The sequence below is a fragment of the Canis lupus genome, chromosome 11 (assembly GCF_048164855.1).
Source record: "Canis lupus baileyi chromosome 11, mCanLup2.hap1, whole genome shotgun sequence".
Classification (NCBI taxonomy): Eukaryota; Metazoa; Chordata; class Mammalia; order Carnivora; family Canidae; genus Canis; species Canis lupus.
The window spans coordinates 12,998,121-13,025,516 of NC_132848.1; the positions used below are offsets into that span (position 1 = coordinate 12,998,121).

Here is a 27,396-nt window from a genome sequence, read left to right on the forward strand (position 1 = left end):
GCCCGCGCCGCCGCCAGGAGCCTCCCTGCGGGACCGGGGCGTCCGAGCGCCGCCAGGGGCATGGCCGCCGGGGCCGGGGGCGGCGGGCTGCTGCGCGCCCCGTGAGGGGCCCAGGGGAGCCGTGGGGGCCGCTCGCCGAGCAGCAGGTACCGGCCGCGGGGCTCGTCGGGCGACCCGGGGCTCGCGGCCTTTGTGCGCCCGGGTGGGGGCGCGGGCACGTGGGCCGTGGGGCTGCTGGTCGGGAGGAGGGCGGGGCTTCGGGCCGCGAGCCGGGCGCCCCTCCCCCTCCCTTCTGCGCCCCCCCGGTCTCCGCGGGTGGTCGGGGTCAGGGTCACGTGGGCGCGCGGGCGAGGGGCGGGAGCTGTGCTGGAGCGGCCGGTCTCCCGGCTCGGGGCCCCGAAGGTGGCAGGTGCCTGTCGTGTGGCCTCCGCGGGCCGCGCGCCGTGTCTGGGCGAGTCTGGGCTGGTCCCGTGGGCAGGTTGACTCAGCTTTTCCCTTGGGGCGGGTCAAGTTCGGACACGTCCCGCGCACGCAGGAGCGGGAGCTAAGCCCCGACTTGCCTCCAGCTGCGGCTATTTAAGCCGCGCGTGTCCCCAGCTGCGCTCAGAGATAGGGACCTGTGCTCCCGACCCGCGGCCCCGACTCCGCCCGCATCCAGGTGAGGCCCCGCTTACTCTACTGCCTTTGCTCTAACAGGGACAGCACTCAAGGGCGTTATTTTTATCCCCTTTCCGTGTGACTTTGTTGTTGTTTTTCCCCGCAGATGTTTCATTATTTCGAGTTTTTATCTTGTGTTTTTTTTTTTTCTTTTCTTTTCTTCTCCCCACTTGTAGGCAAATGTGCAATACCAACATGTCTGTGTCTACTGATGGTGCTGTAAGCACCTCACAGATTCCAGCTTCGGAGCAGGAGACCCTGGTTGGTATTTATGGGGGTGACCAACTGACTTCTGTTAGACCCGCATTTATAGCCCGGTTCTCCAAGCGAAACTAAACTGTGCCAGTCAGGGGCAGGTGTGAAGCAGCCCGTAAGAATCGGTACTTGTTTTCTCTCTTGGGTCCTTTATCACTCTGGATATAAAATTGAGTTCCATTACATTCTTAAACGTGGATGCTGAGGTCATGTTCGTTACAAACCAATATTTGTTTTCTGTTTTGACTTGTCAATGTTTAACTCTTTGAAACGGTTTTTGAAAGTCACAAAAGTTAACTCACGCTTGTAAAGATTTTTGGGCATCAGGGAAATGTAAAAAAGCTTGGAAGCTGAAAATTCTAGTCTTCTCTTTTGGCGGTGTCTTTTAGGTCTTTCTCTCTGTGTGTATCCACATACATACATGCACATTTTATTTTATTTTTTTTAAAGATTTTATTTATTTATTCATGAGACAGACACAGAGAGGCAGACACACAGGCAGAGGGCGAAGCAGGCTCCATGCAGAGAGCCTGATGTGGGTGGGACTGGAACCCAGGACTCCAGGATCAGGCCCTGGGCTAAAAGCAGCGCTAAACCGCTGAGCCACCCAGGCTGCCCTATTGTGTTTTTCTTAATAATTTGTAGTAGTTCTTTGTGTTTCAAATGTATTAGACATCTGTCATTTACAAAGATTGCATAGAACTTTGTTGTCTTTTTCCTATTGAGAATGTTTAAGTGAAGTCCAGTTTATGGACTTGTTGGTTTTCGCATTTCATATCATGCTGTGGAAGAACTTGCCCATCCCAAGATTATACAGATAGAGTCCTGTATTTTCTTGTGGTACATCTAGATCTATCTTTGTATTTCTTTTTGTTATTAAATGTAAGATTAAGAATGGTATTTGTAGTTTTCTTATACGTATTTTAGGTCTTAATAAACTGATGGCTTTCCTTTACAGATTTTTATTTTGAGTTTTCTGTAGTTTGAAGTTAATATAGCATACATAAAATTTCAGGAGAAAAAATTTATCTTTCAAGAGAGAGTTCATTAAGTCTAAAAGTGAAGTGTATATGTAAGGACACACACAGAAGTGCGAGCAGAAAAGTTAAAGATTCAATACCACACTTACTGTGTATTTTAAGTGTTTTGGTTATTAGATAATATTCTGTTGATTAGCTAGAAATAGGCAGTTTTTCTTAAATCTAGTTTTGAGAGTTCTATTCCAAACTGGGATGCTGTTAGATTTCAAAGTTAGATAAAGGAAAAGAGTATATTGAGAAGAGGAACAGAGGCACCTGTCTGTGTGGAGGTGGCAAGCTGTAAAGACCCTTGAGTTTTACAGATTTTGATGCAGCATCAGTTAGGGAGAAAGAGAATATTATATCCCTACCTCCTTGCCAGTCATTTCCTCAATATCTAGAGATTGTAAAATCTCTAGATCAGGGTCACGTACACCCTAGCCTGTGGGCTGTATTTGACCTCCTGCCTATTTGTGTAGCCATGGCCATTGGGTTCAGTATCTGTATTTGAATCCAGACCTGGCAGGAAAGTCTTAAAATATTTGCCATCTGGCTCTTTATAGAAAAAATTGACTCCCAATCTATTTGGTGGGTTCCTTAAACACAGCTCATGTTTTATTTACCATTTGCCCTCCCAGTACCTACTGCTGTCTGGTGCGTGGTGGAAGCTCAGTAAATACTTGTCAGTAGGTATTTGAAATGTAGATCACCTAAGAGGCAGCATGATATAGTAGGAAGAAAATGCTGGTTTGTAGTTGAGGGTTGTGAATTGCAGCCTCAGATCTGCTTTTAATTATCCTTGTCAGTTTGAGTTATTTAAATCCTCTAGCCTTTAGGAGCCTAATGTGTGGGAAGAAAAGATTGGGAAACAGAATTACCTTAAAGACTTACTCTTTTCTCTTGGACTTTGCAATTTAGTTTGTGGTAATCTTATTGGAGTATTCCATTTATAGCTAAGTTTAAGGTAGTAAGCAAATAATAGAAAGAGCTGGAGGAAAAGAATAGTTTTCACTGCCTTGGCATGGATACTGTGTTTGATTGCAGCTGATGATACTTGAGGATTCTGTGATTATTTGCATAGTAATGAAATCAGCATTTTTTCCCAACTGCCTTGATAAGTCTATGATCTTCAGTTTCTATTGTCTGTTACATTTAGTGAAAACATTATGACTTAATTTTTGAGTTCTAATCTTGTGAGATTGTTAAATACAACATCTACCTTTATTGAAGTTCTTCATGGACATGCTTGCTGTGGGGATTATAGCTCTGGAATAATTTTGGAAGTATAATAGCAGCTTTTTGTTCTTTGTAGGTTAGACCAAAGCCATTGCTTTTGAAGTTGTTGAAGTCTGTAGGTGCACAAAAAGACACTTATACTATGAAAGAGGTAAGCTAAATAAAGAGTTAACAAGATAACTAATGTTTTGTTAGTTACATGTGGCCATGGGGAGAAATTGACCATATAGAGGGAATTTTTTTTTGTTTTGTTTTTTTTAGTAAGCAGCAATATTAAGTATTGTCATTTGGATTATAAATTGAAGCTGAAATTCTAATTATACTTGAATATCATTTGTCAGGTAGGAATTCTTGAGATGAAGGGAGGCTTTGTAGGGGTTCTTAGCATTTTTGTGCTGTGGACTTAGGTGGCAGACTGGAAAAGTCTTCTCAGAATCTAGTTTCTAAATGCATAAACCAAAATGTATAGGATTACAAAGGAAAACAAATTACGTAGAATACAGTTATCAAAATAGTAAACAAGTTTGTGATATGTGCTTTTTTGTGTTAGCACATTGAATAATAAGATTTAGCAGGAGATTTTATGTAATTTCAAAGTAGTGAGGAGGATAGTTACTATTTTGAGATGTTTACACCAAGCAAAGTATGATATGAAAACACTTGTGATTTTTACTGGTGACATAATCACAGGTATTACTAATACTTTGTGGTTTGTTGCCTATATTCATAATTGAAGGAAAAGCTAAATTTCAGTTAAAAAGTAATGAAAATATAGATAGAAATTTTTTTTCCATCCAAATTAATGGATCCCCTGAATTCTATCCAAGGACTTCTTGGGCATCCATGGATCCCAGGTTAAGAACTTCTGCACTAGAGATACATGAGTACAGTATACTGATCTTTCTGGGATAGAGGTGAGCTGCTTCATGAACATATGTTCTATTTAACGGATACATTTCAATGTATTGTTCTCTAGCCTTAAATTTGTGCACAGAACCATGATTTTCAGTGAGAGATTGGGCCATCTTAGGCACAATTTCATTGTGAATGAAGTTTGCCTTTTCCCCATCTCTCCCACTTAGTTTGTGGGGCCCAGAGTGCTCAAAACACTGAAGTACCTTATCTACATCAGGTTAGTGGGTCAGGAAGAGACTCTGCACCTTTTTCTTTTTCAGCCACACTTTTTATAAACTGTATGGGATGTTTGGTAGGAGTGTAGGAGTCTTCTTCCTTTCCCCCTATCAACTTGTCTTCTTCAATCCATAGTCACCAGGTAATATTCTTTTAAGTCTGAGGCCGGTTTAACCAGTTAAGTCTACAGACAGTAGGGTAGCTTGCAGGGAAGCATGGAGGTTAAGGATGTTTTTGAGGTTAAAGCTGTATTTATGGCTGTTAACTTGGTTTGTCCTCATCATTATGTAATTGGTTAAGGAAACAAAAGGTATACATTTAAAAGTAGATAGAAATAAGGGGGAAATTGATTAGGCCATTATAAAGGTGTAGAAAGCTTTATTGAGTTTCCAGTTGTGGGATCTTTGTTCTGGGGCATGTGGGAGAGTGATGACAGCTAGTATGGGGAAGTAGAAAGAACTCTGGACTTAGGAGTCAGAAGACCAGGTCCCATTTCCTTATCTCTAATACAGTGAAAACAATTCTATGAAGTAGCAGAAGAATGAGATAGTACTTGTTAAAGTACATTTAAACTGTAAAAAAAACCAAACACAAAAAAACCATAGATATTTAGGTGGTTAATAGGTTTGTATGTGGATGTCTTAAGGTGTATCATTTATTTCATTGTTTTAGTGGAGCATACAATATTTAACTGTATATGCATGATTCACGGTTACTATTTTGATTATTTATTGTTGCATAGATTATATTGATGTCTTCAAGAGTTTATTTTATTCACCAAATTCTTCCAAACTGTTGTGTAGATGTAATTGGTCACTTTCCTGTCATCCTCACCTGTGATGACCTCAGGCTGTTGAGCTGTATGGTGTTTGGGACTATTTAATAAATGACTTTAGGTCACTGCTATATTTCAGTTGATGATTTGATTTTGTAACTTTTTATTGCTCTCAGTGGTTTTGCATTTTGCTGCCCTTTCCCTTCTAGTATGTATATACGTAGTACCTAGGTATCTGGGCAGAGTTAAAGTCCGTTACACATACATAATTTAAGTAAATTGGAGAAGCAGTGTCTACTCCCATAAATTAAAAGGAAAAGATTTAGAAGCTTTTTTTAAGAGTACAGAATAGTTGTTATTCTAGACCATTTTGGGTATGGTTGCTGGTTTAACCATCTTTAGATAAATGAGAAGTTGAATGTATTTGAAACTAACATTTAATTTTCTTTAATCTCAGAATCCTATTTCTATTTCAGGTGATATTTTATCTTGGCCAGTATATTATGACTAAACGATTGTATGATGAGAAGCAACAGCATATTGTGTATTGTTCCAATGATCTTCTAGGAGATTTGTTTGGAGTGCCAAGCTTCTCTGTGAAAGAGCACAGGTAAATTCTTCAGTTTAGTCCGTTGTAAAAAGCCAGCTGGGCAAACATTTCAGTTTACCTCCTCCTTTTGTTAGAGAAAAATTGTTGCATGCAGAAATTGAATATAGCATATTGTTTGAGAACCTGAATTCTGGAATCTAATAAATCTGGGTTTGAGACCTAGCTCAGTCCTTTACTAGCTGTGTGACTGGGTAAATTGATTTACCCTCTCTGAGCCTCAGTTTATCCTACTTGTAGGGATAATATAAATACCTCATGTGTAAGTTACGAAGAAACAATGTGTAAGAAGCAGTGCTTGACACAGAGAAGGCATTTAAATGTTAGTCACAGGGGTGCCTAGGTGACTTCAGCTCAGGTTATGATCTCAGGGTCCTAGGATGGAGCCCTGGGTCAGGCTCCCTGCTCAGTGAGGAGTTTGCTCTTCCTTCTCCTTCTCCCCGTCCCCGGCTTGTGTATACTCTCATAAATAAATATTTACCCAAAAAATGTTAGTCACAATTACTGTGTATTTAAAAATATTATTGCAGTTACTTTGAAAGGTAGTCTTTAGGCCACACTGTGGTAAAGGTTTAAGTTTGAGCCTTACTTTGGAGAATATTTTGTCATACATCATCATAGCACTTAATCGGCTAAATTTAACCCAGCTAACATTTCTAGAATTACTCTATTAGGAACTGAAGACTGTTTTTTCAGTCATTCTTTCCTTACATTAGAATTCCTTTTCCCATTTGGTTTAGTACAGTCCATGTGGAGCCTTAGTATGATGTGTAGCTTAATAAATGGGAGGAATACTCTTTCACATGAAACAACTAGATTCTACTAGTATAATGTTCAATAATAGTGTAGCTAAAAAGATAGTATTTAAATGGAAAATTTATAACTCTGAAACTACTTCATTATATAAGCATAATATGTATTCATTATTGGACAGTAGGAAAAGGCATAAAATGAAGAATAGGAAAAAAAAAGTCTAGTTTGTCATCAAATAGTATTTTTTTATTTTATTTTTATTTTTTTATTTCTATTTTTTTTATCAAATGGTATTTTTAACTTGTCATTTCTATATTACGTGTAGATGTGTTTTGACTCAGTTGTGAACATACTATGTTTAATTTTGTCAAGCTTTTTAATTTAACACTGTATAAATATTTATCTGATTTATATTCCTATTTTGCATTTGGCCTTGGGATCTAGGCTTTATTGTATAAATTTAAAAATTAGGGCAGCCTGGGTGGCTCAGCGGTTTAGCACCGCCTTCAGCCCAGGGTGTGATCCTGGAGACCCAGGATCGGGTCCCACGTTGGGCTCCCTGCATGGAGCCTGCTTCTCCCTCTGCCTGTGTCTCTGCTCTGTCTTTCTCTGTGTGTCTCTCATGAGTAAATAAATAAAATCTTAAAAAAAAAAAAAAAAAAAAGAATTAACTGTATTGGTGACTTGGTACCATTTGAGTGTTGAATCTTCTGATAATGTTCTGGGGTATGATTTTATAGTTTCTCAGATTGAAGGCATAGTTTAAAAAATTATCTTTGACTTGAATTCTATGTTGAATAGTTGAACAGTGGGGAAATTATTGACTGGGAAAAAGAATATGAATAGGAATATTGATATTTATAAGTTTACGGAGCTGTATCATTAGTCCCAAGGGGAAAAGAAATATTTGGGAGTGGTATTTCCCCTTAATGATGAGAATTAGAAATTATATCATGTGACCAGTAACATTGTCTAAAATCATTAGCTTAAAAGAAAGTATGCCATAATATCAGTGAAAATTAAAATAGGTGAATTGTCTTTCTATTGGGATGTAAGCTCCATGAGGGCAGAGATTTGTTTCCATTTTATTTCTTTTTTTCCTGTTTCTAGAATAGTGACTGGTTCATCATAGGTTTTCAGTCTGTGTTTATAAATGAATGAAGGAAGCTTCATCTCTTAATAGATTTTAATATAAGAAAGAAAATCCATTAGGTGATTGGTCCATGGTTGATAGAAATCAAAATTACAATTGTGCATGATCCACTGTCTTTGTAGGCAGTCTACTGCCTTTTTTTTTTTTAATTTTAGTTAATTATTCATGAGAGAGGCAGAGACATGGGCAAAGGGAGAAGCAGGGTCCCTGTGGGGAACCCAACATGGGACTTGGACTTACTTGTTCTAGGTACTCCGAGATCACGCCCTGAGCTGAAGGCAGACACTTAGTTGCTGAGCCAGCCAGGTGTCCCTAGGCAGTCTACTTTTAAACTTTAAGCACAGAGATAGAAATTTTCTTTTTTGTTTGAAAATAGATATATCAACCCTGTTTCTGCATTCACACTCATTCTCTGGGGTCTTTTGGTAAAGTCCAAACAAGACACATTTCAGGAAATGGAGATAGGAAATCCTTCCAGTGAGAGAGACCTTTGTGATTAATAAGAGTAACTATGTAATCATTGGACAACTAATTATCATGATGCTTTTTTTTAGGACCTTGCTTGCCAGTGACTTAGTTTGAATGCAGTGATTTAAAATTTTTAGCTTATGTACAATTTAGTTAATGCTAACGTGTATATAAAAATCTGAAGTCCTATTTAATATATTTTTATTTTAAGATGTACATCTCCTTTTTTCCCTGTCCCTACTAGGAAAATATATACAATGATCTACAGAAACTTGGTAGTAGTCAATCAGCATGGTAAGTTAATTTTGAATACCATAAATAAGCACTGTAAAATATTTTAAAGACATTTTGTGTATGTGGAGTCATTTAACAGGAAGAAATGAATTGTATGAACTAAAGCAACATAATACTAAGGTTCTAATGCAGATTTGTGATATGTAAAGTTAAATACCTTTATTCCACCAATTTAAGCCTTGGAATATCAGTATTAGAATTTGTTTTGAAATATTTCTTTTCTGGGGGATCCCTGGGTGGCACAGCGGTCTGGCGCCTGCCTTTGGCCCAGGGCGCGATCCTGGAGACCCGGGATCGAATCCCATGTCGGGCTCCCGGTGCATGGAGCCTGCTTTTCCCGCTGCCTGTGTCTCTGCCTCATTCTCTCTCTCTCTCTGTGACTATCACAAATAAATAAAAATTAAAAAAAAAAAAAAAAGAAAGAAATATTTCTTTTCTGGATTTTTGGGGAGCAGTACACAAGTATTTGTTAAATATTTTTAAAATTTTTCTTTTTATTTTAATTCCAGTATAATTAACATAGTGTTATATTAGTTTCAACTGTACAATGGAGTAATTCAACAATTCCATACATTAACTGACAGTCATCATGACAAGTGGACTCCTTAATCCCCATCACTTGTTTAACCACATTCCCCCACCTACCTCCCCTTTGATAACCATCATTTGTTCTCTATAGTTAAGAATCTGTTTTCTTGGTTTTGTTGCTTAAATTCCACATAAGAGTGAAATCATATGGTATTTGTCTTTCTCTGACTAATCTCACTTAACGTTATATTCTCTAGATCCATCCATAGTGTTGCAAATGGCAGGATTTCATTCTTTTTATGGGTGAATGCTATTCCACTGTATAGATATGTACCACATCTTCTTTATCCGTTTATCCATTGGTGGACGCTTTGGATGCTTCCATATTTTGGTTTTTGTAAAGAATACTGTGTATATCTTTTCGAATTGTTATTTTTGTGTTCTTTGGTTAAATAGTGGAATTACTGGATCATATGGTGATTCTATTTTTCATTTTTGGGAAACCTCCATACTATTTTTCACAGTGGCTGCACCATTTTGCATTCCCACCAACAGTGCATGAAGATTCCTTTTTCTCTACATCTTTACCAACGTTTGTTGTTTCTGAAAGGTAGATAAATTCGAGGTCATGCTTATTAGAGGTATAACACACCTTGAAATGTGTACTGGAAAAGTTTTGGGAGGTTATATAGATATCTAATATGAATGAATGAATGAGTCCTCTTTTGTTTTTGTTTTTTTTGTTTTTTTTTTGTGTGTTTTTTATAATAGACAAAACTTTTATCAATTTATTAAAAATGGCATTTCCCTACCTGTAGACTTACAGTTCTTAACTGGTTATTTTTAGGTCACATACTCCGTGGATAATCTGATGAAAGCATTGGGTTCTTATTTTAGTAGAGATACACATAAACATATACAGTGATATACTGGTAAATCTTTAACAACCCACTTTTTTTGGGGAAATGCCCTGATTTATGGTGTTTTCTGATCCCATGGTGTAAATACATTGGCCATTTTCAGGCTTCATACATGGACTTGGTAAAAAGAGGCACACAGCTTTGAGTACGGGTAGGAGCGGTCTCTCAGCACACCATAGACTTTTTTTTTTTAACATAGACTTCTTATAGCCTCCCCTCAACTATAATTTTAAGAACTGTTCTCATAAGCTTGTTTACTTCGTACAATGAACTGACCACTCTTTTGTGCTTCCACTGTTGTGTATTTAGGTTTTGTTACACATTCTTTTGTTATACTTGTTTGTATTTCTGTTTCTTGTTTCCTAAGCAGGTTTGCATTATATATTAACAGTATGGTGTTTTATTAATATGTTTAATAAATGTGTTGAGTTGAATGCTCTTCCAAAGCTAGGACTTAAGACCCAGAAAAGGACATCACTGTCTTATCCTAGAGTAGAAGTGACTGTTAGTTTGGTGACATGTTTTGTTGTTTTACAAAAACTCTTTATGAATTCAAATGAAGGCAAATAAAGCAAGCAACTATAGTATTGTAGTAGCATTTTCAGTTTTCTTAAATATTACCCTGATGTATTGATTCATTCATGTAAAGAAACCTTGGGTAGATTACTAGAAAAATTGTATATTAATGAGTTGGTAACCTGTGGATTTTTTGGGTATTTCCGTTTTGAGTTTGTTTCAGGTTTCAGTTTAGTAGAATTCATTTCTGCACTTCTGTAACTGTTATCAACCTATCACTTCTCAAAATTTCCTTTTTATTTAATCTGCATTGTAACATAATACAGATATAACAACATATTAATATAATATATATTATTTATTATATTAAAATGAAATATAGCTTGTCTGTATCTACAACTTAAAATCCACATAACCTGTGATAAAAAGAAATAAACTGTTATGATAATGTGCATAATTTTAAAATGTTAGTGAGCGGGCCTGACATTCCCATTAAGGTGAGGATGTTTCCGAGGGAGTAACAGGGTATTTGATTATGATCTTTGGCAACTGTGTATATTCTGTGTGTATTTGAAATTTTGACTTCTGAACTCCACGTCTTGTACATCCAACTACAAGCTAAACCTACCTACCAGAATGAGTTTCATGCATTTAGTTCATTATCTTTCCATCCTAATTTGTTTATCTTCTGAAGTTTCTCTCTTGGTGAATGATCCTACCTGTTTACCCACCCAAGGCAGAATCTTGGCATCCTCCATAATGCCTTTCTCCTTTGCCTCGTGTATCTGATGCCTGGCCTTGTTGGTTTTTACCTTTTTAACTTATCTGGAATTGATCTCTTTTCCATGCCCCAGTTTAGGCTTTAATACTTTGGCATTTGTATTATTGCAGTTACTGTCTACTACTGGCTTCCCTGCTTCTCTCTCCCTCTCTCTCTCTCTCCCCCTCTCCCCCTCTCCCCCCCCCACCGCCCCCTCTATTTTGCCAAAGTGATATGTCACTTCTCTGCTTAAAGTGACCATGTAGGGGTTCCTTATTGTTCTCTGGATAAAAAACTTGCTGTGTACTGCAAATCAGTTTTATCTATTGGATTAAACATTTTTAACAGTGAGTGGTTGCAACAGTGCCATTGGGCAGATTCTAAAGTGTCAGCCAGGAAGGATGCAACGATGCAGGATTGACGGCACGAGGGCTACTTGTTGACATCCTTGTTCTGTTTCACAAGACACACAGAATCCTTTATGAGCTTTCTTACATGCCGGTAATAATTAACTGCCTATAGTTCCCTGCAACAAACATTGGTAATTCACTTCTGGATGCTTTTTTTCATGGAGTATTCTCTTCTGGAATAGCCTTTCTTAGTCCTACTTCTTCATATTCTACTGTAAAACCTTTCTTGATTCCTTATTCCTCAGACCTGCCCTATTCCTACCAGATTGCTCTCGTCTCCAGTGATTTATCTTACAATACTTCTTTTATCGTGTTTATTATGCTTTTATTACTTCTAATGTAATGCTACTCTGTATTAAAATTGAATTATTTACATCTCTGATATCTAGCATGAGGTTGGCTCCTGGGAGATACACATTTAATGTTTGTTGAAAGATTAAATTGTGTAAGTTTGTCCTGGCCTGACAAACTAGTTTCTTTCCTAGTTTGTAATTCTTTGTTGTTGTTACCTTCCCCCCCACCCCCCCCATCAGAACCATCAGATTCAGGCACATCTGTGAGTGAAAATAGCTGTCACCGTGAAGGTGGGAGTGATCAAAAGGTAATCTGGGAATGAACACATTTTATAATGTTTTTTGAAAGTTAGATTATTTTAAACAAGTAATTTTTAGCTTCCTGGTGTTACAAGTTCGTTTTTGTTTTTTTCTCTCCCCTCCACACTGCCCCCCCCTCCCGCCCCGCCTCCCCGCCTTGAATGCTTAAGGACCCTGTGCAAGAGTTGCAGGAAGAGAAACCTTCATCTTCAGATTTGATTTCTAGACCATCTACCTCATCTAGAAGGAGAACAATTAGTGAGACAGGTATTTATGATTATTTAATTGGCACTTTCAAATAGCTTTTGACTGTTTATTTTCTAATAAAATTAATGCATTTAGACTAAATGAAATTGTGTGGGGTTTTTTGCTTTTAGATGAATGCATTTCTGAGTTTCTTTCATACCTATTTTTATATGATTTATTTGGCTTAAAAATTTCTTAGCAACATTTTTCTGGTTGACTATAGCAGGCACAGTTTCCTGGGCCCCACTGGAGTTTATAGTTAGCCAGCTGTCTATTATTCAAGGTAATAGAGGACAAGTATATAAACTATTTTAGCCCTTATTCTTAATTATTGTAGCGATTAAAATATTTATTGTTTCTAATAAGTGATAAAACACAGCACTGAGTTTAAAACCAAAGTAAATAATATCGTAGAACTGACAATGAGATAAAATAGCGGAGAACATTTTTATAGAGAAAAGATTGTGGAGAAGGCTATTGCTTGATCAAAATTCATAATAACTAAAACTGTGATTGAGATGAAAGAAGAATTCAGCAGATCAGTGAGATAGAATAGATAAAAACCCAGACTCGTATGTCCATGAAGGCAGAGAGCGGAAAGGACAGAGGATATTTGTTAACTGCATGGGACTGGAACAAATGGTTAGTTATTTGGGGAAGAAAAAACAAGTTCTATCTGTACCATATATGAAAATGAATTCCAAATGAGTTTAAAAGATAAATGAAAAAGATATTTGATGGATATTCGCTTTAAATTTGACAGTGTTAATACCCTTATCACATAAAAAGTTCCCTCAAATTGAATAAAATATTAAAGATCCATATCGCTAAAAAAGCAAAAACCCAAATTTTTCATAGTAAATATAAAATGACTAAAATATGAAAGGGGGGTGGATTTTAGTGATTTTGCTTTATAGACAATAAAAAATGCAAATGTGTTTTTTCTAGGCTATCAAATTATTGCAACTCTTGCAAAGAAACTGGGTCCTGGGATCCAGCCCCATGTCAGACTCATCCTTATTAACTTGTGTGTTGGCAGTGATAGACTATTGGTGTATCAGTTGGTATAAGTTGGTGTTAAACCTTTACAGATTTAAAAAGGCTTGGAGTTCTTACCCTTATCCCAGTAACTCTACTTCTAGAAATCTATCCTAGAGATATAAACAAATTCAAAGATTATATATTTAGAGACACTAATTTTACAGCATCATTTATAATTGAAGACATACATGGTAGAAAATGTCATCACTCTAGTTCAGGCCATTGCCCTGTCTTCCTTGATCACAGCAGCAGTGTCCCGATTTTCTTACTCCTGCTCTTTGTGTTCCTTCACATAGTACCAAAAGAGATGGTAAAAGGTAAATTGAATTATATCATTTCTTGCTTAGCCACTTTGGTTACTTCAAATAAAACCCGTACTCTTTACCTTGGCCTACAAGGCCATGATCTACGTTTAACCTGATTTTTGGCCTTTTCCCTCCACCTTTATTGTTTCCATTGTATTGATTATTTGGTTTCTCAAGTCAGAATTCCTTCCTGCCTTAAGGCTGTTTACACACAGTTTTTTTCTGCCAGGAGTTCTTCTATCTTTGTGTATGAGGTGAGCTCCTCATTTTTTCTGTTTTTGCTTAAATGTGACCTTCAGAAAGAGGCTGTCTCTAACCAGCCAGAAAAGCAGATTCTTTCTTTTCCTTAGCTCCCTGCTTGTTTCCTCATAGTACTCACTATAGCTTGTAAATAATTATGTTTCAATTGCCTTGATGTTTGAAATTAAACAACTTCTGGTGGCAGGGATGACAGTTGACTTCACTTTTGTATATACTCACTGCCTAGCACTGTGCCAGACAGTAAGCAGGTGCTCAGATTTGTGGACTAAATGGTTGAATTGTAATGAACAGTATAGAGACGTCTGGGTGGCTCAGTCGGTTATGCCTTTGGCTCAGGTCATGATCTCTGGGTCCTGGGATCCAGCCCCACGTCAGGCTCTGCTCAGAGGGGGTCTGCTTCTCTCTCTGCCTCTCCCCCCTGATCATGTACTCACTCTCTCTCAAATGAATGAATAAAATCTTAAAAAAAAAAAAAGATAATATATGAACCTATGTCACAGACCCCATATTCTGCAGCCATTAAAAATAATATAAAGGAAGATTTAAGACAAAACTACCCCCAAATAGTACACGTAGTGTGATTCAGATATGTTTTTTTTAATTAATTAATTTATTTATGATAGTCACACAGAGAGAGAAAGAGAGGCAGAGACACAGGCAGAGGGAGAAGCAGGCTCCATGCAAGGGAGCCTGACGTGGGACCCGATCCCGGGTCTCCAGGACCGCGCCCTGGGCCAAAGGCAGGCACCAAACCACTGCGCCACCCAGGGGTCCCTCAAATATGTTTTTTAAAGGAAATAAGGGCAGCCCAGGTGGCTCAGCGGTTTAGCACTGTCTGCAGTCCAGGGTGTGATCCTGGAGACTCGGGATCGAGTCCCATGTCGGGCTCCCTGCATGGAGCCTGCTTCTTCCTCTGCCTGTGTCTCTGTCTCTCTCTCTCTCTTTTTGTCTCTCATGAATAAATAAAATCTTTAAAAAAAAAGGAAATAAAAAATGTAAACTGGAAAATTATTACAGTAAAATGTTAGTAGTTGTTATCTTTATGGTAGCACTAGAAATAATTTACTTTTTAAAAATTTTCTATTTTTTAAATATTTCTATGATGAGTATATATTTTAATAATCAGGAAAAGCCCCAATTACTATTTTTAATGGAAGTAAAAATTATGAATCAACATGGTTTAGGCTTCAACCATGATCACCTTTTATAAGGAATAAAACATGATTAAGAACTTAGATCAAGAACTTGTGATCTCGTTGTGGAGATCAACACAAAATTACTTAAAATATAGGATATAAAAGTGGAGAATTCAGAGGGAAAAATGTCTTTTGGCCAGGATGGTCAAGAGAAGGACATGGAGTGAGCAGAAGTATGCGAGTTGTACCTGTTTCGGGCATATGGATTATAGTTTAATTAATAACCCTATTTGGTACTTACTTCAGTAAAAGGCTGCAGTGAACACCCTTGCTACCTACGTTTTAAAGTAATATTGCAGGTATTTCTCTATCTCTAGAGATTGCCCACAAAATGTATTATTTTAGATTTCTACAGTGTATAAAAATGTATTCTCAAATCTCTTGAAACTGTCTTTCATTTTAATTTTTGTAATTCTTGTGGGTAAAAAATGGTATCTTGTTTTAATTTATGTGTCCCTGGTCAGTAGGAGGTAGGGGATTTTTTTTCATGTTTATTCTTTGTATTCTGTGAATTGCTTTTTCATTGAGTTTTTTTAATTTAATTTTTTTATTTTTAAGGACTTTATTTATTAGAGATCAGGAACGGGGGGGTGGTGCGAGAGGGAGAGGGAGAAGTAGACTCCCCGCTGAGTAGGGAGCCCAATATGGGGCTTGATCCCTGGACCCTGGGATCAAGACCTGAGCCGAAGGCAGGTGTTTAACTGACTGAGCTACCAGGTGCCTTTTGACTTTTTTTGTTTTTTAATCAAATTTTGTTTTGTTTTACTTGATTGGTGTATATAATGTATAGTAACCATTTTAAGTATGCTGCGGATATTTTCTTTTAGTCTGACATTTGCTTTGTTTTGTTTATTTTGCCACATAGGCCTTAATTGATATAGTTTAATCTTGATAAACTTTTCTTGAAGGTTTTGTAGTGCTATATCATACTTCTTTACCCTGGTATTTTTAAATTTTTTTTAAAGATTTATTTATTCATGAGAGACAGGCAGAGACACAGGCAGAGGGAAAAGCAGGCTCCATGTGAGGAGCGCGATGTGGAACTCGATCCCGGGACCCCAGGATCTCACACCCTAGGCCAAAGGTGGCGCTAAACCACTGAGCCACCCAGAGGTCCCTTTACCCCGGTATTATAAGAATGTTCTCTTACAAGTATCTGGATGATTTTGTTCTTTGTGTTTGGTTATTGAATTCACTTGGAATTTATTTTTATATTTGATATACTACACAGTAGGACTCTTATTTATGTTCCTGACAGGTTTGGTGACATTCTGACTTTAAGTCAGAGATCATTTATTCTTTAAAACAAAATATACTATATTTTCACTGGTTTTGATTCCTGTTGAAAATACAGAGTACTGAGGAAATTGAAATGTTAAGAATACCTTCTAAGTAGGGGGTGTCCAGGTGGCTCAGTTGGTTGGGCATCCAGCTCTTGGTTTCAGCTTGTGTTGTGGTCTTGGGGTCCTGGGATTGAGCCCCACATTGGGCTCTCTGCTCTGCAGGGGAGTTTGCTTCTCCCTTTGTGAGCATTCTCCCTCTAATGAATAAATTTTTTTCATAAAATCTTTTTAAGAAATAAAAATAAAATGCAGTGTTCTGGGGATGGCTCAGTCAGTAGAGCCTGTGACTCTTAAACTTGGGGTCATGAGTTCAAGCCCCACATTTGGCATAGTGCTTACTCTAAAATAAATACAGCATTCTGTTGTAGCTCTCAGTTGGACAGATCCACTAGAAGTGTTGACTTTTGAAACAGTAGTAATTGACTATTTTCTCTGTTTAATTCCATTGAACTTAAATTTTGGTACAACTGGGTACTCAAGGGAGCTCATTTGCTAAATTGAATCCTAGTATGGGGTTTTAATTGATTTGTCTTTGTTTATGCATACAGAAGAACATGCAGATGATTTACCTGGTGAACGGCAGAGAAAGCGCCACAAATCTGATAGTATTTCCCTTTCCTTTGATGAAAGCCTTGCTCTGTGTGTAATAAGGGAGATATGTTGTGAAAGAAGCAGTAGCAGTGAGTCAACAGGGACGCCATCAAATCCGGTAATATTTTCATTTTAAGTAACACAAGACTCTTATTTTCAAAATCTAGTTCTAACAGTCCACTTGGACAGAATACACATACGTGTATGCTATGCACTTGCTGTTCTACGCTGTGGTAAATTTTTCTGTCAAATAAAACAACCGTATAAATTTTCTCTACTCCCAAAACCCCAGGTTCGAGAGAAGGGTGGAAGATAAGCAATTGCGGGGTGTGTGAATAAAATTTGTACCTTTATTAATAGTTGTTAGTATCATCCTACATATTGGAGAATCTTTGTGGGCCCCTGTACCAATAGTAAACTCAATTCAAGTAAATTGGAGTGTAGAGTGGTCTGAGGATTTATAGTTTTACTTTTTAAAAAATAAGGGAAAAAGCAAATTTGGTTGAGTTAAATATCTTAGAACTCTAAGGCAGGTTTGTTTTGAATATTGAGAGTAACAGTATCTTTTTATTATAGCTACCAGCAAATCAGTCAGCAGAGTCTAAGCTACACATTTGTCGTACATAGGCTTAGATATCAGGAAAAGTCTGTTACTAAGGCTGTGGAATATAGGTATGTTATTGCATGGATGTACTTTAGTACTTTTTGATTATTAATACGATATCCCAAAGCGTTAGAAGTTCTTAAGAGATGTCATTGAAAATAGTTTGGTTAAAAAAAAAGTTTTTGCTAACAAGAATGCCTGACAAATGGAATATTCTCTTTCTGGTCATTAAGTATTTGTCTTTATTTATTTATTTATTTTAAAGATTTTATTTATTTATTCATGAGAGACACAGAGAGAGAAGCAAAGACACACAGGCAGAGGGAGAAGCAGGCTCCACACAGGGAGCCCGACGCGGGACTCTATCCCGGGTCTCCAGGATCAGGCCCTGGGCTGAAGGTGGTGCCAAACCACCAAGCCACCTGGGGTTCCCCATATTTGTCTTTAAAATACTAAAAATGGAACTTGTGATATGCCGGCACCTTGTGATCATTATTCTGGGTATTAGTGATCGTTTTATATCTCTTGGAAGGTGTAGGGAGTGAATGAAGTTGCGTGCTAGTAACCTTATTTTTAGTTTTTCTGTAATGTTACTTCTTAACATTGTTTACATTTTTATTTTGTCTTCCAACTCAGTGATTCTAAGGATACAGATGTGCCCTGTAGTTAGAATTTCATAGAGCTGTTACTTCTGTGGCCACTAGATGGCCTTGAGAGCAATTTCTTCAGTCAGTGGGTCTGTAAGTGTTTTTTCTGTGCCAGGTTCTGTCTAGCAGTGGGGTGGAGTGGTAGTCAGGGTAGATATTGGCCCTGCCCTCATGGGGAGACGTGGCATCAACAATTAAACAGGTAATTAAGGGGATCACTGGGTGGCGCAGTGGTTTGACGCCTGCCTTTGGCCCAGGGTGCAATCATGGAGACCCAGGATCGAATCCCACATCGGGCTCCCGGTGCATGGAGCCTGCTTCTGTCTCTACCTATGTCTCTGTCTCTCTCTCTCTGTGTGACTATCATAAATAAATAAAAATTTTAAAAAAATAAAAAAAATAAACAGGTAATTAAGATGTGGAGTAAATGCTGTGGGGGAAAACACAGGTTCTTGAGAGCACATGCATGTAATCTGAAAATTGAATCCAATTAAAGAAAGCTTGACATGGACACAAGCTTCATGTTTGGATAATTGTACTCCTTACTATCTATCTATCTATTTATTTATTTATTTTTAAAATTTTATTTGCATTTATTCTATGCAGAATTTACTCCTGGCCATAAGTTTTTGTTTCTTCAGTTTCTTCTGGGAGATCTTTTTCTTCTGTGCAACTTCCTCTTCTGGTTTAGGAACAATCTGCTCTTTTTCAGTAAGAATCATCTCAATGTGGCAGGGAGAGCTCATGTATGGGTTAATCCGGCCATGAGGTTCTCCGTCGCATCGTGAGGGCTTTATTCACCTGGATGTGCTCAATGACCAGAGAATCTACATCTAAACCCTTAACTTCAGTGTTACTCTCTGCATTTTTAAGCATGTACAGTAAAAGTTCAGCACTTTTCTTGGGCCACCGACCCTGTGCCCAGCCCCACTGTTTGGCCTGCGCACACCTACCAACTCCACCATTGTAGTGACGGAATGGCACACACTGCTTCTGCAAAGTGACACCTTTCAGATACTTGGTGGCTTTTTGGATATGCATACCCTTGATGGCCTGGGCAGTTTCATGCATGTTCTTAAAATGAACATGAAGATTTGAACCTCTCAACGTGCATGATTTTGTAGGGTTTTCTGGGTCCGGTGAGTAGCGAACCATCTCCGGAGGTCACCTCAGGCCGCTCAGGGGGAGAGAAAGCCTTACAGATGATTTAAATAGAATTCCTATGCTCTTTAAACTTAGTCTTTGTTAAAGTTGTCTCAGAATTCTAGTTAAATGACATTTAAAGTCCTTGTTTTTGCTTTCTACCTGGGACACTGCCTTGTTACCAAAGCAACAGAGGATAATTTTCTTTTTGTTAGTCCTAGCCTTTCCTGTCTTCTAAAACTTGTCTACTGGGGATCCCTGGGTGGCTCAGTGGTTTAGTGCCTGCCTTTGGCCCAGGGCACGATCCTGGGGTCCCAGGATCGAGTCCCGCATTGGGCTCCCGGCATGGAGCCTGCTTCTCCCTCCTCTTGTGTCTCTGCCTCTCTCTCTCTGTGTGTCTATCATGAATAAATAAATAAATAAATCTTAAAAAAAAAAATAAAACTTGTCTACTAAAAATCAATGGTTTTTCAGGCTGAGTTTCTAGTTGTGAAAGCTTTTGGTAAGGTAGGATTTTTTTTCCCTCATCTTAGCTTATCTGAGAATGTTGTAGTCTTCATTTGGTGATGGCGTTCACCAATTTGTGAAGGGGTTAAAGGAACATGCGTTTGCCTTCCATCTTTCTTTCTTTTGGGTTTAGTAAATTGAGGAAGCTACTAGGCTCTATTCTAGGCTCTGTACTAGGCAGTTTACATGATATTATCTCAGCAGCCTCAAATTCCATTTATAGATGGGAAAGATCAGCTTGCGGGTTTAAAATAACTTGTTTAAGATCCCATACCTAATAATTGTCATAGTTGGAATTCAGGCAAAACCACGGACTTCTGACTTCAAAATTAATCTTTCCAGATCTTGCCTGTCTGATGCTTTTTACATGTGCAGTATTTTTAAAGTTTTTGGGTGGGTCATTCTTTTTCGAACATTAGCCACAACTTTAAAAAAAATAGCTTTTAATCTGCCTTCTCCATAGCACCCTAGAACAGTGCCAGCAAACCTTTCCTGTAAAGGGCCAGATAGTAATTTATTTTGGGCTTTGTGGGCCCATTGTCTTTGTTGCAGCTACTCACATCTGCTGTGGGGCTAAAGCAGCTGTTAGAGAACAGGAAACGGCTGTGTTCAGTAAAACTTTATTTATAAAAACAGATGAGTAGTAGGCCATATTTTGCCATACTTACCATAGAAGATATTTGCTGAATGGGATACCTGGGTGGCTCAGCGGTTTAGTGCCTGCCTTTGGCCCAGGGTGTGATCTTGGAGTCCCGGGATCAAGTCTCACATTGGGCTCCCGGAATGGAGCCTGTTTCTCTCTCTGCCTGTGTCTCTACCTCTCTCTTTTCTCTATATGAATAAGTAAATGAAATCTTTGTAAAAAAAAAGATATTTGCTGAAACTTTAATGTCTTGTGATTTATCCTCATATTCTAAACCTAGTACACTAAATGCTAGTTAATGGAAGTATCCAGTTTGTTAGGTTACTTTATTATAGAGTCCCTGTTAAGAATTAGAACTGTAAATGGTCAATTTTGCTTTTACTACTATTTTCTTAATATCAGTTTTATTTATTTATTTAAGGTTTTATTTATTTATTCATGAGAGACACACAGAGAGAGAGAGAGAGAGGCAGAGACAGAAGCAGGCTCCATGCAGGGAGCCCAACGTGGGACTCCATCCCGGGTCTCCAGGATCAGGCCCCGGACCGAAGGCAGCGCCAAACCACTGAGCCACCGGGGCTGCCCTGAACATCAGTTTTTAAAAGTCTTTTGACCTCAATGTTTGTAAAATACTTTGTTTTTATAGATAATAGAAATATTAAAGATCATTTAATCCAGACTCCTCTCATAGATGAAGTAGCTGTGGTCTTTACAAGTTAAATATGTCCAAGGGTAAATAGCTACTTAGTGGCAAATTAAGAAGAAGAAAGTTTGTATTCTGATTCTTAGAGGAATGTACTTTTCCTAGTTCTAGCTTTTGGCTTTGATATGAGCCTATTCTTAGCCACTGACAGCAAATATTATGGGATTAATCATTTTATTATGGTTCTTACATTATAAATTGAGGAACCATATGAGCTGATACAGAATGTTTAAAATAAATTTTTAAAATTATGCCTGAAAGCTCTTTCAAATAAATTAGCAAAAGTTTATTAAAAAATACATTTCAAGACAGCCCGGGTGGCTCAGCAGTTTAGCGGCACGGCACCTTCAGCCCAGGGTGTGATCCTGGAGACCTGGGATCGGGCCCCACATTGGGCACCTGCTTCTCCCTCTGCCTGTGTCTCTGCCTGCCTCTCTGTGTCTCTCATGAATAAATAAAAATCTTTAAAAAAGAAATTTTTATAATGAGACACCTGGCTCCCCGCAAGGAGCCTGCTTCTTCTTCTGTGTCTCTGCCTCTCTCTGTGTTTCTCATGAATAAATAAAATCATTAAAAAAATTCATAATTACTGTGGGTTGTAGCTACTAGCATTCTACTAATCTGAAGATATAAAGAGATTAACACGTTTTTAACTCAGATATCTAAGATTCATGTATGCAAAAGTATGCATAATTGACATGCAAAATTTATAATTATAGATCTATACATAAAAATACGTTAAATATGTAAGTAGTGAAGATAATTAGAAGTGGAAATGACAGAGGCTTTAGCAGAAAAGGATGAGTAGGACTTAGTAATTCCAGTGAGAAGGAATGTGTGAAAGTTGAAGTGCCAAGTTTGGTTTAGATAAAAATGTACATCTGGCTGATTGTTCATATTTGGGGGGTGGAGAGGAGTGTCTAGTTGGAGATAAGATGAAAATGTTAATATGGTCCTACTGTGTGAACCTGGAATGTCCAGGGGATTTGGTCTTATTCCTTTATGAAATGAGATTTTGAACAGGGAAAATAAATAGTAATAACCCAGAATCTTAATCTCATGTCATTGTGTAGTATGGATCTAAGGAGGAAATAGGACTATGGGGATGAGCTAGGAAGCTGTTACAGAGGCCAACAGGTAATGTACTCTAACAACTTTTCTCCCTTCTGATTTTAGGATCTTGATGCTGGTGTAAGTGAACATTCAGGTGATTGGTTGGATCAGGATTCAGTTTCAGATCAATTCAGTGTAGAATTTGAAGTTGAGTCTCTTGATTCAGAAGATTATAGCCTTAGTGAAGAAGGACAAGAACTCTCAGATGAAGATGATGAGGTAGTTTTATTTCTCTAATTACAGTCTAAAGTTCTTCAATATTTTCTATATTCATTGATGATAGTTGAAATAATGTCTTCTGATTTCACTTAATCTTTGACTTTTGATTTGTTCAAATTAGAATATTGTTTTGTGGACTTAAGGCTTTGGTAGTTCCTTCTGGTTCAATTTATATACTTGTAACTGTAAGTGTCAAAAAGTCAATAGTCCTTAGTGAACATTCTTATAATAGTCTTACTTTTTAAAAAATTACCCTCTTTGGGGCACCTGGCTGTCTCAGTAGGTAGAGCATGCAACCCTTGATCTTGAGGTCATGACTTCGAGCTCCACATTGGGGGGTAGAATTTGCTTAAATAAATTTCCCTCTTTTAATATTAACTTTTTAAAAAAGTACAGTATACAGTCAAAATCATTGGAGGTGACCACCTTCAACATTGCTAGCTATTTCAGTTATTTAATATCTCCATACTTATAAAATAGAAATGCTTATCCTGAATTTTTTGCCTTACTCATTTTAAATATCCTGTGTCTGTTGCCTTTTAACCATAATGGGTCAGGATTTCATGGTCCTTCACGTTTCCCCCTTCATACTCACTTATTCCATTTGACCTCTGTCTCAGATTTTTCTCATACACAGTAGTACATGCTATTCGTTTAGGACTAATCACTAAGAAGCCTTTCTGGTTAAGGAAAAAAGGTGATGGATTGATGCTAATGGATTTGTTTTATTAGGTGTATCGAGTAACTGTGTATCAGGCAGGGGAGAGTGATACAGATTCATTTGAAGAAGATCCTGAAATTTCCTTAGCTGTAAGTATACATCTGCTTTTTTAAGGAATCAAGAAAATACAGAGGTTAAGGTTAGAAAAACATGCCTAGTCTGCTTCCTGACGTGAGGTAATTTCTAGAAAAGTTTTAAAGCATTTTTGTCTTTATTTTTTGTGTTGGAATCTGTTACTGCATTTTTTAGGTTTTTTTTTTTTTTTTTTTTTTTGGTGCCAGGATTGGAACTTTGAACATTTTTTAATTGAAAATTTCAAGTATGTACTTGAAATTTGACAGTTAGCTTTGACAGTTAGCAACATTTTGCCAGTCTTACTGATTTGTGTAGGATTTACTGTGGGTGGGGGGTGCCAGGATGATTCAGTTAGTTGAGTGTTTGACTCGATTGTGACTCAGATCATGATCTCAGGATTGTGAGATCGAGCCCCACATTGGGCTCAGTGCTCAGGGCGGAGTTTGCTTGTCTCTCTCCCTCTGCGCCCCCCCACCCCCATGCATGCATGCTCTCTCAAACAAAATGTTAAAAAAAAAAAAATTCAGGACTAACACCTGGGTGGCTCACTCAGTTAAGTTTTCCAACTCTTGATTTCAGCTTAGGTTATGATCTCAAGGTTGTTGTTGAGGTCTATCCCTGTATCAGGTTCCATGGTGGGTGTGGGGTCTGCTTAGAATTCTCTCTTCTCCTCTCTTAAAAAAAAAAAAAAAAAAGTAACAATGAAAGAAAGAATTCAGGACTTGAAACATTTATGTTTCATGCTTCAGGAGGTTCTTGAAGTATTGGAAGGATTTTTTTTTCTTTTTTAATTTTATTTTTTTATATTTATTTTTTATTGGTTTCAGTTTGCCAACATATAGAATGAGCACCCAGTGCTCATCCCATCAAGTGCCCCACTCAGTGCCCGTCACCCAATCACCCCCACCCCCCGCCCGCCTCCCTTTCTACCACCCTTTGTTTGTTTTTTTTCCTTTTTCTTTTTTAATTAATTAATTTATTTTATGGAAGGATTTTTAACTGAATATTAATGCTTTAATTTTTGTTAATACTGCCTTTCCTTTAATTATATTTGAATAGGAAATTTCATTTTCTTTCTTTTTTTTTTTTTTTGCTGAGTTGAAAACAATTATCCAAATGCAAAAAAGATGAAATTGTAAAAACTTTTGAAAAAATTTTTACTGTATTAGAAAATAATTCAAGTAACTAGTTGACACATTTGATGTCAGACATAGATCCTGCAGTTTATTGGGCTCTTTGAAGCACTTCCTCTCCCATATTACAAAAATTTTGCCTTTGATTTTATCAGTTGGGTAGCAGCCTGTTTTGGGAACTTGAAAGAACTCATGTGGGAGAATGAACAGTCTCCATCCTTACTGCTAATTTTTTAGGTCATTTGTGAGGCAATTTAAAAATGGTTGTTCATGGCAAGTTTTACATGGACATTGTCCTCAGGCAAAAATCATGCTTCATTTAAGATAAGGATATGTTCCTTATTTTTTTTTAAGATTTTATTTTTTTATTCATGAAAGACAGAGAGAGAGGCAGGGACACAGGCAGAGGGAGAAGCAGGCTCCATGCAGAGAGCCCGACGTGGGACTCGATCCTGGGACTCCAGGATCATGACCTGAGCAGAAGGGAGACACTTAACCATTGAGCTACCCAGGCATCTCAGGATGTGCTTGTGAAAAAGGCTGAGGATGGATGTTAAGGGAGGGAGTTTATTATCCAAACTCTGTGATGGCAGAAAGGTTTGGGAAGTAGGTTGAGGTATGAGAGAAGCAATACACACAGAGATGAGTATGGATAAGGGGCATATATTTTGGATAGTGACAAGGATGACAGATTTTAGCAGGCAAAGATTGCTGAGACGAATGTTTTAGTGTTTCCTTTGTGGATGAAGTTAGGGAACACTCAGTTGAACCCAGGTTTTAGAGCACTTCTAAGGCAGTCTCAATGACGCATTGGGCAGTAGTTTCATCTAGATTGATTGGGTGGGCATTGGGCATGGTATCTAGGGTTAAACCTTTAAGAGAGTGAAGTGGATACAGGCCTCACTTCAGAGTAAGACTGCATCATGCTTGCTTCAACTAAATGAGCCAACTGTATCTGTGTCCTTAAACGTAACTATTTGGTACATGGTTAAGATCATGGTGAATACTTTTTTTTTTTTTTTTTTTTTTTTGGATTCTTTAGCATGGTTTGGGGAAAAAATTCTGTACTTTATAATTATTCTTGAGGAAAGACTGTTACATGTCAAATGTTTTATATAAAACATGAAATGCTGGAAATTGAACTGTATGGTAGATTTTACCTCAGACATCTTGGAAATTGCTCATGTTGGCTATGACTAGTTGTTAAAGGGTTACAGAAACTCTCTTTTTTCATTGAAGGACTATTGGAAGTGTACCTCATGCAATGAAATGAATCCTCCTCTTCCACCTCATTGCAATAGATGTTGGGCCCTTCGTGAGAATTGGCTTCCTGAAGATAAAGGGAAAATCCCTGAGAAAGCCACACCAGAAAACTCAACACAAGTAGAAGAGGGCTTTGATGTCCCTGATTGTAAAAAAGCTGCAGCCAGTGATTCCAGAGAATCATGTGCTGAGGAAATTGATGATAAAATCACACAAGCCTCCCACTCCCAAGAAAGTGAGGACTATTCTCAGCCATCAACTTCTAACAGCATCATTTATAGCAGCCAAGAAGATGTCAAAGAATTTGAGAGAGAAGAAACACAAGACAAAGAAGAAATTGTGGAATCTAGTTTTCCCCTTAATGCCATTGAACCTTGTGTGATTTGCCAAGGTCGACCTAAAAACGGTTGCATTGTTCATGGCAAAACAGGACATCTTATGGCATGCTTCACGTGTGCAAAGAAGCTAAAGAAAAGGAATAAGCCCTGTCCAGTATGTAGACAACCAATTCAAATGATTGTGCTAACTTATTTCCCCTAATGGACATGTCTATAAAAGTAGAATTCTATATTTCTAACTATATAACCCTAAAAATTTAGACAACATAAAATTATTGTTTTTTTACACATATCAAAGGGGGATCTCGTATCTGTACATATAGATTTCTTCTCTGTAGTGTAATTTACCTATTTTGGAAGGAGAAATAGTAAATACTTTTTTTTAGAAAAATTTCACTTTTGTTTATATTTTATATTTGGGTTTTAATGTAATTCGAATTGGATATATAGCTCATCCCTAACCCTTACTCTTCATATTTTAAATGATTTCCACTTCTTAAAATTTAGAGAAGTATCTGTTTTAAAAAATATATAAATAGAATATTTAAATATATGTACATTCAGCATATGTTGTGCAGTGATTATGGTCCTTACAAAACATTCAAATCTGCAGATAGTTTCATTTACCATGCTTATGTGTTAAATTGTCTAAATTTTTAGGCTTAGTATATATTATTTATTGATTTACAAATAAAAATGTCAAATGATTAAGAATTGTTTCAACAATGTGATTATTGGGTCTTAAAAACTTTTTTTGTAATGAGTTTTGTTAAAATAGAAATTAAACTTGAATACTGAATATTATTTGGGTAATCAAAGGTACAACTCTGTGCTTCTATTTTTGGAATGGCCAAGACTGTCCACTGTGGCAGCTTGATGCAGTTGGGAGCCTCCAAGGCATTGAATAAGGTTCAACTTGAGAGAACGATGTTACAAAGTTTAGTAGGGCCATGAAATGCTGTTTTCTCTCTCCTGTTCCACTTGTGTTATCACATGGCAGGTTGGTTTCTCAAGAAGTGATGATGAATGTTCTGGAAGGGATGTAACTGGGCCAGGGAGGGGAGATAGAGCTAAGCACCCTGCTACTTGTCAGCATGAAAAGCCCTTTGTAATTTTCTGTAATTTCTCTGCATCATCTGTGAAGCTAAATTCCATGAGGCCAACAACCTCTTTTTGATTCTGACACTGACATATAGGTGATCAATAAGAATTTATTGAGTGAATCTCAA

The 27,396-nt window shown here is 37.7% G+C and overlaps 2 protein-coding genes across 6 annotated transcripts in view; one reads left to right on the forward strand and one right to left on the reverse strand.

The window, feature by feature from the left end:
• Nucleotides 1-26,881, forward strand: MDM2 (MDM2 proto-oncogene). 5 transcript variants are annotated; one of them, XM_072843204.1, is made up of 11 exons: nucleotides 3-146; nucleotides 834-918; nucleotides 3,244-3,318; nucleotides 5,550-5,683; nucleotides 8,299-8,348; nucleotides 12,016-12,083; nucleotides 12,246-12,342; nucleotides 17,016-17,176; nucleotides 22,482-22,637; nucleotides 23,370-23,447; nucleotides 25,806-26,881. In XM_072843204.1, exons 2-11 carry the CDS (start codon nucleotides 838-840, stop codon nucleotides 26,367-26,369), a joined length of 1,464 nt encoding a protein of 487 aa, XP_072699305.1. In that variant the 5' UTR covers nucleotides 3-146; nucleotides 834-837; the 3' UTR covers nucleotides 26,370-26,881. The 5 variants fall into 5 exon arrangements, with proteins under 5 accessions (XP_072699308.1, XP_072699305.1, XP_072699306.1 ...); XM_072843205.1 differs by lacking the exon at nucleotides 3-146 and adding an exon at nucleotides 339-658; XM_072843206.1 differs by lacking the exon at nucleotides 3-146 and adding an exon at nucleotides 357-658 and having other exon boundaries at nucleotides 834-1,037.
• Nucleotides 13,485-27,396, reverse strand: part of CPM (carboxypeptidase M) — a 93,051-nt gene continuing 79,139 nt past the window's right edge. The window contains exon 9 of the mRNA XM_072843212.1: nucleotides 13,485-13,648. Coding sequence (XP_072699313.1) covers nucleotides 13,628-13,648 — 21 coding nt within the window. The 3' untranslated portion in view covers nucleotides 13,485-13,627. The remainder of the gene's footprint in view (nucleotides 13,649-27,396) is intronic.